We start from the raw sequence: 14,087 nt of genomic DNA, 5'->3' as shown, positions 1-14,087 counted from the left end.
AATTAAGGCAGAAATTATGGGAGCAGATATTCAGGTATTTTCTATCACCAGCGGATTTCTCTCTACTAAATTAGGAGAGATTTTTTGGCATGATTTTCGGCATATTTTGGGTGATCGTTAGAGTGATTGTGCATGATTGTGGCAGCCTTCATGTGTATATATATAGGTGTGTTGTGAATGAAAATATATCAGTGAAGAACGAGTTGAAGGAAGTGAGCTAGTGTAGGCAAAGAGAGTTGTGAGAGTTGAGAGAGTTTCTGAGTGAGAATTTTGTCGTCTCTTCCTCTATATTTATAAAATATATACAGTAACTATCTCTCTCATGGATGGCCGAACCACGTATATCTTGGCGTTGTTTTGTGTGTGATTTTATCTCTGATTTCTGACCCGGTTATCCCAATAATCTATGCACCCTAGCTATGGAGTCCATATATGTCTTGTTAGCTAGATGCCTCCTAAGATACAAAACTAGCATTTTTTGTTTCCATGCAATTGCTTATGGTGATTGAGAAAAAAAATTACGAAATTGATTTTGCATTTTTCATTTTTTTGGTAAAGTTGATGCGCCAAATTGACTATGATTTTCCCATTTTGGAAGTTGTCTCTTGCAACAGTGACCTTCAAAACATCAATAGCAGTACTTCTTATCCACAAAAATGCCTCAAGTTAATTTCTTCTTCTACCCGCCAGGCCGCTGCACACACAAACACAGTACCAGCTTTCCATTTTTGTAAAAAAGAAGGACGAACGTTAATATTTCTCCCTCGTTCTAAGAAACCTTTTTTGTAGATTGTTCAAGTAACCATTCCATTTTTACTTGAAAGAGGTAAGTTCTGATTGCTATGCATTAACAACCATCTTCATGTATATCAAATTAAATATATACAGCAGTCCTAATCACTCAAATTATAAATATATACATATATATATATATATATATATATAGTTACCATTTCTAACTAATCATATATATATATATATATATATATATATGTATTCAGCTTATATACGTACAAGCATACATACGCATACTGTGAGCATAATAATTTTTCAATGTAAAGGCATGGAAGATAAGAAAATTTGGAAAACCAAACCCATTAATGAGTATCATTAATTCAACACCATGGCCAATATTACACACCAGAAGAATAACCAAATTGCATGTATCTCATCATCATCATCGATCACCAACCTTAGGTGGCTAGCTACCTCTTTCCTCTCTTCCTTTTATTTCTTTTTTTTTTCCCTCTTCATGATCTATTTCGATCCAAAGACCGAGAAAATTAAACGTTGCATGCATGCATGCATGCATGCTCTCTTACACTGCATGCATTCCCTCAGATGCATTTCAAATTCATTACCTCACCAGTGAAAGTAATATTAGGGTTAATTAAAAAAAATAAACAAACAAACAAACCAACTCATGATCTTTTCATCAGTAACCATCATAATTAATTAAGTCTTGTACGTAGTATACTTCTCAAAGAGGCGACGGGAAAGAAGACAGCATGGCTTCCATACTCGTCGAAGCTGGCGGCTGCGCAATTTCCTCCCCGCCGACCGCCCCTTGCTCAATATGATCCCAAAAAAGAAAACTAGGGCACTGCTGTGAGTCAACCCAATCATTAAGGTCTTGTCTCTGTAAGCAATCCAATGTAATTTGATCTCCACCTTCCTCATCCATGGTAGTACTGCAAGCTTGCAATTCCACGGGCATCAAGTTATCCATATTCTCCACTAATGGTGGCAAAGTAGAATTACAATCCATGGCTGCATTAGCAGTACTACTACTCATTGTGAATGCACCTGGTGGAGGCATCAATGCTTGAGCTTGGCTCTGCTCCAAATGATGCCAAGTTTCTGAGGAGCTTAAGGTCGCCCCGGCTTCGTGGAAAAGTACTTCGGCTCGTGGCACATTGTCGGCAATGATCCCGTCGAAGGAGCCGGTGGTGTCGAACATAAATAGAGGGCAGGAAGAAGAAAATAGGGTTTCTTGCATTAAAATTGGTGTAGTGGTAGTGGACTTTGTTGCAAAGTCATGGTTCACTAAGTTTAGATGGCTTGAAGTAGTGTAGCCCAGTTGGGAATGGTCAGTGGCACTATTGGATATGGCAGTAGAGGTTGGAGGTGGTGGTGCAGCTGCAGGGGGCTTCCTGATTTTCTTCTTGATCCAGGAATTCCAGTAGTTCTTTATCTCATTGTCTGTTCTTCCAGGCAAATGACTTGCTATATGCGCCCATCTGCATGCATACACAATCACAGTATGCACGCCTATGTTAGTTTTAATTTTATTTTTTGAATGGTAAAATATTTTATCGATCAGGCATTCAAAGGTATAAAAAAATAATAAAAAACAACTAGAATAATGCAATATATAAAATGGTAAGGACGGAAGAGGGATTGAAAGAGGTCTAAGATTCGATTCCCTACTTGGGTCATCTCTGGATTAGCCAGTGCCGGCTATGGTGGGCGTGGTTAGTTCTTTTCGGATTTGGCAAGGAAGTAAGGATCCGAAAGAGCCCGGCCATTTTAATCCCAGTACTATATATATATATATATATATATATATAGACACACACACACAAACGCACAATGACATGTGCATGCTTTTTTTTTTTTTTTTGAATGGCTAAAGATTTGGTTCAAGCAGTACTCGAGGCATATGCAAGGATAAGCAAAAACAGGAATAATCTGTGTTGCCTGGAAACACTTTTTGAAAGAATGTTGTGCAGTCGACCATTAATGGACAACGGAAATTAATATGCCAGATGGCCTAAGGAAACTAATGGGAAGAGAAGAAAAGAATGCGATTGAAATGATGTGAGAATGTTGCAGTTTAGGGTAGCTACCTATAAGACAGTTTGGTTTGAAAAGATTGGGGTGGTGCACAGACATGACATGAAACTTAATATTCAGTGAAAACTTGCGTTTCAACCTCCCTTAAATTGCCCTTTTAACGTCTTTGAATGTGCAGGTGGTACCTGCTTAATTAATTTAAGAAATATATGCATTGACAGCGGAAATAAAATATTGCTTAGTATTTGTGGGTATCAATAGTTTAATCATATCATTCTCCAGAAACTGTACAAATTAATACTTAATTTTGAAGTCTATATGTGAACAAAGAATTTTAGTTAAGTGGAGATGAAGTCAATTTTGACGCTGGCTGGCATGCAAGTTCATTAAATTGGTATTGATTTTAGGTTTACTTAAGAATATACACTTATACAGTAACCCACAATCAGTTTGGGTGCAATGACAAGAAGGAAAAAAATAATAATAATAGCGGAGATGAAGGAAGAATATATATATATATATATATATATATATATATAGTTAAATTAATGAATAACCTGTTGCCGACAACACCATGAAGGCTGATGATTAACTTCTCTTCTTCGGGAGTGAACCTCCCTCTTCTAATATCAGGTCTTAAATAGTTGATCCATCTCAAGCGACAACTCTTCCCACATCTTTGTAGCCCTGCATTAAAACACAAGAACCCCAATAAATTCATATATATTTGTATATAACAGCTATTAATATATTAGTTAATTTGCACACAGAGAGAGAGAGAGAGAGACCAGCTTTCTCAGGGACTTCACTCCAACAGCCATAGCCATGGGTGGTGATGTATCTGATGAGTTTTTCGTCTTCCTCAGGAGACCAAAGCCCTCTCTTCACCTTCTGTTGATTGCAGCATGAATGGTGTCCCATTTTCAACTATCTCTCTCTAGTATATTCACTCCTATATACCCACTTCTTCAATTCTTCTTCTTCTTCCTCTCTCCTGCTGCTGCTGGTGGCTGCTGCTGCTTTTTCTTTATTCCATTATATGTTGTACGCTTGTGAATATGATTTCTTCCATATATTATGCGTTGTACGTGGATGAATGCCTCGTGAATATGATTTCTCGGATGTTCTATGGCTATAGCAGATTGTTAATTTGGTATGTATGAAGAGAAGAGGCCGCCGGGGGGGGGGGGGGGGGGGGGGGTGCGCGGGCGGAGGGATGGCCGGAGTAGATGAGATGGAGGTGGGGGAATGGAGAGAAGTGGTTGGATTAAGAATATATATGGAAGTGGGGATGGGGGGAATAGAATTGAAGTAGCAGCCGACATTTGCAGCCTAGCAGACGGAGAACCCCAGACGGCAATGGGACCCATCTTCATTTTTTCCATCTAACCCTAAAACGACGTTGCATCAGATACATCCTTCACTTTCATTGCTCTCCTCTTCCCTTCCATTAATTCCTAGCTTCCTTCCCCCAGCCCGCCCGCATACACACCACTCTCTCTCGCTCTCTCTCTCTCTCTCTCTCTCTCTCTCTCTCTCTCTCTCTCTCTCTGGTCTCTACGTACACTTTTATTATGTAATCAAATCTCTTCACGTACCACCCGGCAGCTTGCTAGTTAGCTAGCTCCTGCCCGTAATTAATTTAATTTTTAACTTTCAATTTTTAATTTCATATATAGACCTCCCTCTACTACAGCCAATGGTAATCTGCCACGTGCATATGCATCTAGGATGCACTAAGGTTTTCAATGGTGGAAGAAAAATTTTAGGGCAAATCTATAGGATTGTTAGGTATTTCGGAAATTGTAATTGGCCAAGCAAACATACAAGGATGGATCTCATATTCTTGTGAATCTCAAGTGTATAGGATTTGTTTTTTCGTTTTTTCGCGACAGTGGTACTACATGAGATACAAATCAATTTGTTTTTATGTTTTCTCACAACAGTGGTAGGATACAAATCCAAGTGTCAACTATTTTTCATAATTTTCATAATAAATATACTCTTTATATCAAATAACACATGAACAAAACATTCCATGAAAAAAACCAATATTCACTAAGAAAAATATTCACCCTCCCATATCAGAAAAGATACATAAAAACTCTTCCCAATCTAAAGATGACAAAGAAGCATTAGACCTAATCCACTGATATAAATTTGTATAGTATCGATCAAATTAACACTATTGCTACTGTGGAACATTTGTCCTTAAAAATTCTTTCATTCCTCTCTTTCCAAATTTCCCAACATATAACTGCCACAATGACTGCTTTCATTTTTTTGAGGCAACCCCTAAGCTTAGAGAAGTTCCATAATAAGAACATAGGTGCCAAAGAAATTGGCATGACTATGTGATTTGATGTCCTTTGACAAATAAGATCCCAAATCTGCTTGCTAAAATGACAATGAAGAAAGAGATGATCGACATCTTCAATTTCCTGTTGCACAAGACGCACATAGAGGTCAATCTCCAGCCTCTTTTTTGCAGATTACCATTTGTTAGAATCCTATTGTTAATTGCCAACCAGCAAATGACACTCACTTTTGAGGGAATGATTATACTCCATAGATAAGACTAGGGAATTCTAACATTGAGCTGAGAACACCTGTGGGCAAGATGATTGTAAAGGCTTTTCACCGAAAAAGACTGAGTAGTGGAGAGTTCCCATACACATGAATTTGGCTTACCCTTGCAAACATGGACGTTATAGACCATATTGAACAGCTCAATAATTTTCTTGACCTCCTTACCTCTAACGTGTCTGTTGAGTGATATGTCCCAAAAAGCCCTGTTGTTAGGAAAGCTTAATAAATCTGCCACTGTAGCATTCTTTTTGTCTGACCACCATAAAGAGATTCAGGTAAAGAACCTAAAGGGTGGATTTTGCTACCCATTTGTCTAACCAAAAATATGTTCTTCTCCTATCCCCAACATTGATCCTCAAATGGTCCCAAACGGTTGGCGTGAGTTTGGTCATGTTTCCAGGGGCTTCTTCCAAAACCTCTGGAGATTGTCGGCGGATACCAATCAGAGACATTGCACCTATATTTGGAGCATAAAACTATTTTTCACAACCCCTCGTGTTCCTTACTGAAACGCCAAATCCATTTACTCAAAAAAGCTTTGTTCATTGACTATAGTTGTTTATTGCCCAATCCGCTCTGGGCTTTGGAGCATGTGATAGAACTCCATTTAGCAATGCAAGGGGGTATTTAAATTTTTCTTCTAGACCCCTCTAGAAAAAATTCCTTTGCATCCTCTCGAGAACCCAAATTACCTTCTTGGGAATGGAAAATAATGACATGAAATAAATGGGCTAACTAGATAAGATAGAATTAATAAGCGTGAATCGATCCACCTCCCATCAACAAGAATTTTGACTTCCACCTCGCCAGCTTACGCTCAATTTTCTCCACCACTAGGTCCCAAGCATGACGAGTTCGATTTGACTCCTAATGGAAGCCCAGATAAGTTGTGGGAAAGGCGTCTAGATTACACTTGAGGATTTTTGCTTTTTGCTTTACTCCTGTAGAAACACCCAATGGGTAGATACTACTTTTGGAGAAATTGACTTTCAAGCCTACTACTGCCTCAAAACAAAGTAAGATTGCCCTTAAATTCTTGAATTCAGATGAAGAATTGTTACAAAAAATCAAAATGTCATCTGCCAATAAAAGGTGAGATAAAGTGGTGGAGTGAGATGGGCTATAGATATTTACTCTGTTTAATAAAATCTTGTCCAAACCTCTATTAATCATTTGCGAGAGTGATTCCATCACAATGACGAAAAGGAAGGGAGAGAGTGGGTCTCCTTGTCTTAGACCCCTAGAATCTATTGAAGAATCTGGTTGCCTCTCCATTAACCAGCACTGAGAAGGAAGTCGTTGATAAGCACCATTTCATTCATTTCGTCCATTTTTCTCCAAAACCCATGATTCTTATAATGTTAATAAGGCAGTTCCAATTTACATGATCTTTTTCCATATTAAGCTTACACACAAAAATTTTAACCTTTTTTCTCCACACAAAAAATCCACACCTTCGTTAGCTATTAAAGTTGCATCTAATATTTGTCTTTCCAAAACAAAGGTCAACTTTTGTTTGGATATAATCAAAGGTAAAACTTATTTTAAGTCTTAAGAAAAATGCTCTTGTAATTCATTTTTTTTTTGGTATGTGTACAACTTGATCTTTTCAAGTTTCAAAGTTAATAGAGATTTCCTTTTCGGTTTGCTGGAGTAGAAAAAAGCCCTCACAAATTGAATATCAAATTGTTCTATAAAGAGATTTTTCTCAACTGCATGCAATGAAGGAGATAGACAATGAAGTAGGATCAAGCACACATCCCATCCCTCTAACTAATACCCATATTTTCATGAGAATGTCATATACATTCACATCTTATAATCTAATTAATAACTTAACAAGCTTTCTAGACTCTTAATGTATATCATTAATCTATTGGAACTAGAATATCTCTATATTATACCAAGTTAATTGGATCTCCGAGCTAAAAAATAAATATTGGTAGATCTTTAATAATTTGAATCTACAAGTTAAAAGCCTAAAATGGCCAAACGACTCTAATGATGATGATCCTCTGAAGACAGTACATAATAAACATGGGGCAGATTTATTATTATTAATGTAATTGGTGTGATCCTAAGAGTGAGGCGAGTTGGAAATTTAAAACTATTCTTAGGTTAAATTCTAATTCACAAGCAATATATCGCAACCTAGCTAGGGTCTTTCTAAACAGATTCCAATACTCACAATATTCAGAGCATGTATGTAAGAACAATCAAGATAATAAATAATTAAACATACATGTATAGAAAATAAAGTGCAGAAAACAAAGAGTACAAGGAAGAGAAAGTGCAACGCGATATTTGTTATCGAGGTTCGGTCAAACAAGTCTATGTCCCCGCCTCAAGCTAACTAGTAAGAGGATTCCACTAATTGCTCACTTAACGGGCGGAGCAACACCGATTACAACTTCTCCTTATAAAGCGAGGAATGCCCCAGCTCAATTAACCTGGGCTAAGCCCAACCAATAAACACCTTACAAAACGGTGCTCCTAACTCTCCTAACCGGATCTAAACCAGTCCGGTACTCTCCTAACCGAATCTAAGTCAATCTGGTGCACACTTTACGAGATGGTACAAGTCCTAACTTTCCTAACCGAGTCTAAGCCAATCCGGGATTCTCCTAACTGGGTCTGAGCCTATCTGGTAGTTTTCATAAGGCAAGTCTCCCTCTTCAGGCCACGCCTGAAATACAACGATGTATAAAAATATTTTGTACAAAGAGATACTTTTTAAAAAGCAAATGTGTACACAATAATGCTCAAAATGCACTCACGTATGATATGAGATAAGCTCAAGTGAGAATGTGTATTTTTCTCAATATAATCTTTGAATAAATTTTATATGATGAGTGCTCAAATATTTAAACCCAAATAATATTTTTCAAATTAAGTGTAGGAGAACCTAGGGTTTTTAGCTTTCAAATAATTTTGCACAAACAAAATATAAGCGTTTGAAATCTATGTCCAAAAAGGTTTCCAAGTAAGAATATATTTGTCCAAAAATATTTATCAAGGAAATATGTGGAGAAACCTCTAAGCTTACTCTCAAAAATATTTTTAAAGTAAAAAGTAAATAAGAGTATTCATGCTGTGAATGTAAAATAAATGCCTAAATAAATAACTCCTTCAACAATCCTCAAGAGTAAAGAACTTGCTAATGAAGAGAGTAAAAGAAATACTCTAAGCTCTCTTTAAAAAATGATTTTGAAATGAATGAGAGTAAAAGAGTATGAAAATCAAGCTTTCAAGATGAAAATATGACAAAAATATTTGGGAGATTTTTCTAACTAATCATCTTGCTAATTATGTTTATGAAGGAGGTATTTATAGAGTCTAAGAAAAATATGACCGTTAGGGACACGCTCGTCATTTTAGAAAAGTTTAATTGAAAAATTAATGATGATTAGTGCTGTAAAATTAAGTCAACTCGAGAGGTTTGATCGACCTAGGGCATCGTCAGTCGACCGTCCAAGCCAAAAATTTGAATTTTCAAAGTAAGCTCAGTTAATCTTGAAAAGTGATGATCGGCCACCCAAAGGTGATTTCCGAACATTCGTAGGTACGTACGGTCAACCTAGGCTCAAGACCGATTGGCTGTTCATAAAAATCGGTCGGCCGTGGACAATTTGAGCTAAATAGCCGGCCAGTCGGACCTTTGACTTTGGTCAAATTCTAAGGTCGATCAACTGGGGCTTTTCAAATATACAACGGCCAGTCAGTCGATCAAAGAGTTTTGACCTTGTAATGGTCGGTCGACCAGGCTTTGTAAATTTTCAATTTTAGCCCTAACTTTGTCCTTCAAAATTTCACCCCTATATGTATGAGTATGACATTTAAGTTAAGGGATATTTCATGAAAATTTTTGGGACCTAAGGTCAGTCTATTGTCGTGTTTTGATTTCCTATGGTCGGTCTATGGTCATCCCGAGCTTTCAATCATATCATGCATGGAATGCATTATTATGAAGATCAAATATGAAAACTAAATGCAATACATTTAAAACAAATTTGTCTTCATTCCTTTGCTCTTCAAACTTCATGGAATGTGCCAAGTTGATTATGCTTTAAGTTTCGTCCTGGTTTCTATTTTCTAGTGTCTTATGTCCGTGCTGAGATGTAAACATATTCACATACTAAATGTATACATAAGATACTTGTACTTTGTCAGCATCAAAACGGGGATCGAACTCAAAAAGTCAATAATTACCATAATTGACAAGGTTCACCATCTTAAGTCTCGCCAATTAGCATTAAAGCTCACCAATTATGTAATTAAAACTTACCAATTATGTAATGTAATATCTTTCTCAGTTTAACAAGTAAGGTCATATATATAATGCTTACTAGCTTGTAGTTGGACTTCTTATTTGGTTCTACCCAATTGGTAAGCTCGCCAAGGTGATTCCAATTCATTGTGTCCTTCTTGTTCCATCCAATTGCTAATTAAGGTCATATGATAATTTTGTGCATTGTCTTTCAGGCTTGATTTACTAAATCTTTTTTTGTCATTATATATCATGTATGTGAAATTAAATAAGGGTATAAACTCTTTCCTAGAAACAACCAATAATATAGGATTATGAATTCAAGTATAACAATTAACTAATGAAGCGATAATATTGCTTGAGAAGATCCAAACGTTCGAAGGAGGAAGAATAATAATTTTAAACTTCATTAGTATTATTTTTATCATAATTAATAAATTATAATTCACTTAAAATTAATTGAGAGAAACCCAGATTTTATTTTTTTTATTATTACTGAAAGGTGATACTTTATTAGACATTAAGAAAGGAACATAGATTTTTTCTGTGTTAATTAAAATTAATATATATATATATATATATAGGGAGGATATAATATGATTGATTGTAACAATGTATATATATATATATATATATATATATATATATATATATATATATATGCATGACACATATATGTGGATCATGTTTGGTTAAGTGACATTGAAAACCTCATGACAGTGAAATCACTTAATTTGGTTCTTTCCTTATAACACTTGCTTAACACACAACGCAGCTAGCTTCATTAACACAACAATTGGGCACTAGATCATCAAGACATGACTAATGATTATTTCCATCCCTAATTACTCAATTATTTATTTACTTTCAAGTTGATTAACTATTAGATTAGCTTAATTAATTTGTTGGTGATGGCTGCATCGCGTGAGTACTCATGAATCCATTTCGATCGATCACTATCATGTCCAATTTAAATGCCAATATATTAGCATGTGGTTGGTTTAATTTGTAAAAACAATTGATTAATTATTTGACAGTAGTGAGGAGCACAATCATATTGTTCTATATTTTTTTTTCTAAAACAGTGACTCATATATATACTCTCTGAGTAGTTCTATTTATTTCGTTAATGTCTTTGCTTTATTAACAAGAAAAAACTAATGATATATATGTATGCCTGCATGTCTTTGAGAATGCAGAACAGACACATAGAGAGATACACGTACGTAGCATGGGGCAACATCACCCAAATCCAATTGGTTTGTCGATCCTCAATATCCCCTTGACAAAGATATATATAAGTATTTTGTAGCTAGGTTCATGTATGTGGCTTCAAACCTAATCATAGTTGTTGGGAAAATCATGAACCACATATTTTTACTATATATATATTCATAGTTGTTTATTATTTGGAAAATCATGAACCTTTTTTCTCTCCTTGCCCTTTTTTTTTTTTACTTTCTATAAGTTTAAAATTAGTATAAAATTTTTATAATGGATATATAAATTAGTAAATTAATGATGCTCCTTAAAAACTAGATGTTGGTGACCCCAAGGTCACGGGTTCGATTCCCACTTAAGGCATTACGCTAGTGAATTATTAGGAGTGCGTCAATGGGCGGGTGGATTTCACCCTCCAGATTTGGTGCAATACCATAATGTCCAAAGTGGGTGGAGTCACCGAATTATTAAAAAAAAAAACTGGATGTTGCTCATCCTACATTATTTATATAGCTTCTTCATTATTTTCCTAAAATTTAGGGTTGTGGAGCGCATGCATAGTGCTGCATGCATGTGTGCCCACACCTTGAGTATGTGTATGTACATTTATCATTGTTGAATTAATTAAGAATTCAATTTACATTTAATTCATGTAATATTTGAGGTTTTGGACTTGAATTTGTATGGCTTTAGAAGAATCTCTATCGCTTCATACTATGTTTTTTCTCAAATTCACACAAATTTAAATTTAAGACCCAAAGTTCATGTTGTCAAACACAAAGGTAAACAATTTTTGTACCTTTGGACTAGATCCAATTCTTTGCTATCTTATCTAAACTGGGAAGAGTTTTCCTGTATTTTTTATGATTTGGGAGGGTGATTGAGCTCATCATTTCCCCTCTCAATAGTATCTCTCTATCGTCCGAGAGGATTGAAGTTTCTTGTTTGTCGTTCTTTTAATAAATTTTTTTAAAAAAAAAAAATTATCATATTTTCATCTTACTTTTTAGGAATAGATATTATGCAAATCAATTGTAAAGTCAATGAATTGTCGGATGAATCAATAGCCCTTTCATATATAAATAAAAACCAACACATTTAGAAACTCAAGGACACAAACACATTAAATAATTGTGAATATCAAGGATTGGCTAGACCTAATAAATACCAGAGTGGGTATTTCTCATCATGGATATCACATGTACGTAGATCGATACGTGCATATACAAAATTAAATATATAAAGATTGGGAAGTAGCTAGCTCAAGCTGGAGATGAAATTGAGAGTGACAAGGTGGGGGAGAGGGGGAAGGTTCTGTTGATTGATGCAAAGCAGCTACCACATTGATGGCGATGAAGATGAGGAGTGACTTTTGCTTGGATGCATCGCAAGCTAACTTGGAAAGTAATTAATATATATACACAAATCATTTTAAAAAGAGACCTTTAGCAGGAGGAGGCAGCAGGAATTGAAAAGGGGACACATGATTATTATACTTAGCTTTAAGGAGGAGCAATGGAGTGCTTCCTGCCCCACCATACCCTACCCTACCCTGCCCTGCCCTACCATGCCAATTTAATGTAACTTCATTCTTCATTCATTAATATTATTATTTCTGGAAACCCTTTGGGATGACTTTGCCTCAAAAAGCATGGTTGGTTGGTTAAGTAATTAAGTCTTAAGATGGAATGTCTCCACCTTCATCAGCCCCTCCATCCATGCCCTTATATTTAAATGTTGATCTCGTGGTCCTTACTAGATGCCCTAGTGCCTCTTCTATAATATATGGTATTTTGGTCCCTCACATACCCTACCATAGGTTTCCTCACTCCCCAATTGGGAGCTTGGCCCAATGTACAGGACGATCCTTTTATTTGGGACCCCAACCCCCACTTGCCTTGAGCTTTTTGGGACAAAACTAAACTAAAAATGGTTAAACATGTATATTTAGGCAAAGGGTTTTTAGTAGTGCTTCATTAAAAATTTATTTAAGTGAGTGGTGGTTTTTTTTTTTTTTTTTTAAGAATAACGGGTTTTAAGTTTCGGCATTGTTTATGTGAGATGTGTATTTGTTAGACCACATGAAGTTAGGGGAGAAAGTCAACAAGCTAAAACATAAGACGGGTCATTACGATGAATTGACAAGTTCTAGAAATCACATCCTCTAACTCAAACTCAATCGCCCCACTTGAAGAATTTGAATTGCAAAGAAAATGAGTTATATATTTCGTCATGATTCATTATAATTTTACTTCAGTGTTCTCTCTTTGCAACACTCATCGTGGATGCTATTGCTAATCTCCCCCACGCCCACCCACCACCCCCCCCCTCCCGGCGCCGCGCCACCAAATATAGTTTTAACAAGCATTATCTGTGGGAAACAAAACATTTAGTTGATGAATATTCATGAGTTGTTCTCGTACCCTATGAAATACTTTAAATGACTAATTAAGTTTCTAAAGATGGAGATGACTATGTAACTTCAGCGTTCTTTTGTATTAAGGAGTCGTCAGGTCAACCAAATCCAACACAAGTGCAAGTATGCTCGGGATATGTTGTGTCTCTCCATAGTCTAGGGCAAATCCAAAGGTTGCAATAAATATGGTGCATTTAGCTCAAAATGTGCATAATCTCGGTATATATCAACATAAAGCAACTCACACTGGCTATAAGTCGAACATGACCCACACCATTCCTTGGGCTCCTTAGGTAAAAGGAAAGACCTTGCAAGACCATGTTAATTCTGACTCAATCCATCTCAACCATTTGTTGGCTTTATGAAATGTGGAATAGCTTCCCAAGAGGGGGTGAATTGGATTCTTTTTATATTTTAATGATTTTTAAGCTCTTGTTTTTAAATACCCAGAAACAAGATACATAAACAGTAGTCACACTTAAAAATACTGAAATTTAAATTCACAAGTCAAATAATGAAATCAAGATAATTCAATCACTCAACCAAGAATATTAAAACTTTTGTTAATTTCCTGATAGACTCTTAGTATGCACTTTACTTGATCAAGATTTTCGCAGATTAATCAACGTACTCCCTTTTTGGGTTTCCACAAAACGATTAATCAAAACATACTTTTTAAATATCAAGTACTTTTGTTTCTTTCTCACTTAAGAATCTGCAACCTGCACTTTTAAATCATACAACAATAGTAAGTGAAGCAAAGAGAAAGACACAAGATTTTTACGAGGTTCGGCTTCA

General features: G+C 35.9%; 1 protein-coding gene across 1 annotated transcript; it reads right to left on the bottom strand.

The window, feature by feature from the left end:
- Positions 1-1,079: 1,079 nt before the first annotated feature.
- On the bottom strand, positions 1,080-3,925 carry LOC131157144 (transcription factor MYB41). The gene is made up of 3 exons (XM_058111060.1): positions 3,585-3,925; positions 3,354-3,483; positions 1,080-2,240 (listed from the first exon to the last, which is right to left on the bottom strand). The coding sequence occupies exons 1-3, from the start codon at positions 3,715-3,717 to the stop codon at positions 1,481-1,483; spliced, it is 1,023 nt and encodes a 340-aa protein (XP_057967043.1). The 5' UTR covers positions 3,718-3,925; the 3' UTR covers positions 1,080-1,480.
- Between the last annotated feature and the right edge of the window lie 10,162 nt (positions 3,926-14,087).

Source organism: Malania oleifera, chromosome 6 (assembly GCF_029873635.1).
Source record: "Malania oleifera isolate guangnan ecotype guangnan chromosome 6, ASM2987363v1, whole genome shotgun sequence".
Lineage (NCBI taxonomy): Eukaryota > Viridiplantae > Streptophyta > Magnoliopsida > Santalales > Ximeniaceae > Malania > Malania oleifera.
The sequence above is the reverse complement of the archived record's forward strand: the minus strand, read 5'-3'. Positions and strand labels throughout refer to the sequence as shown.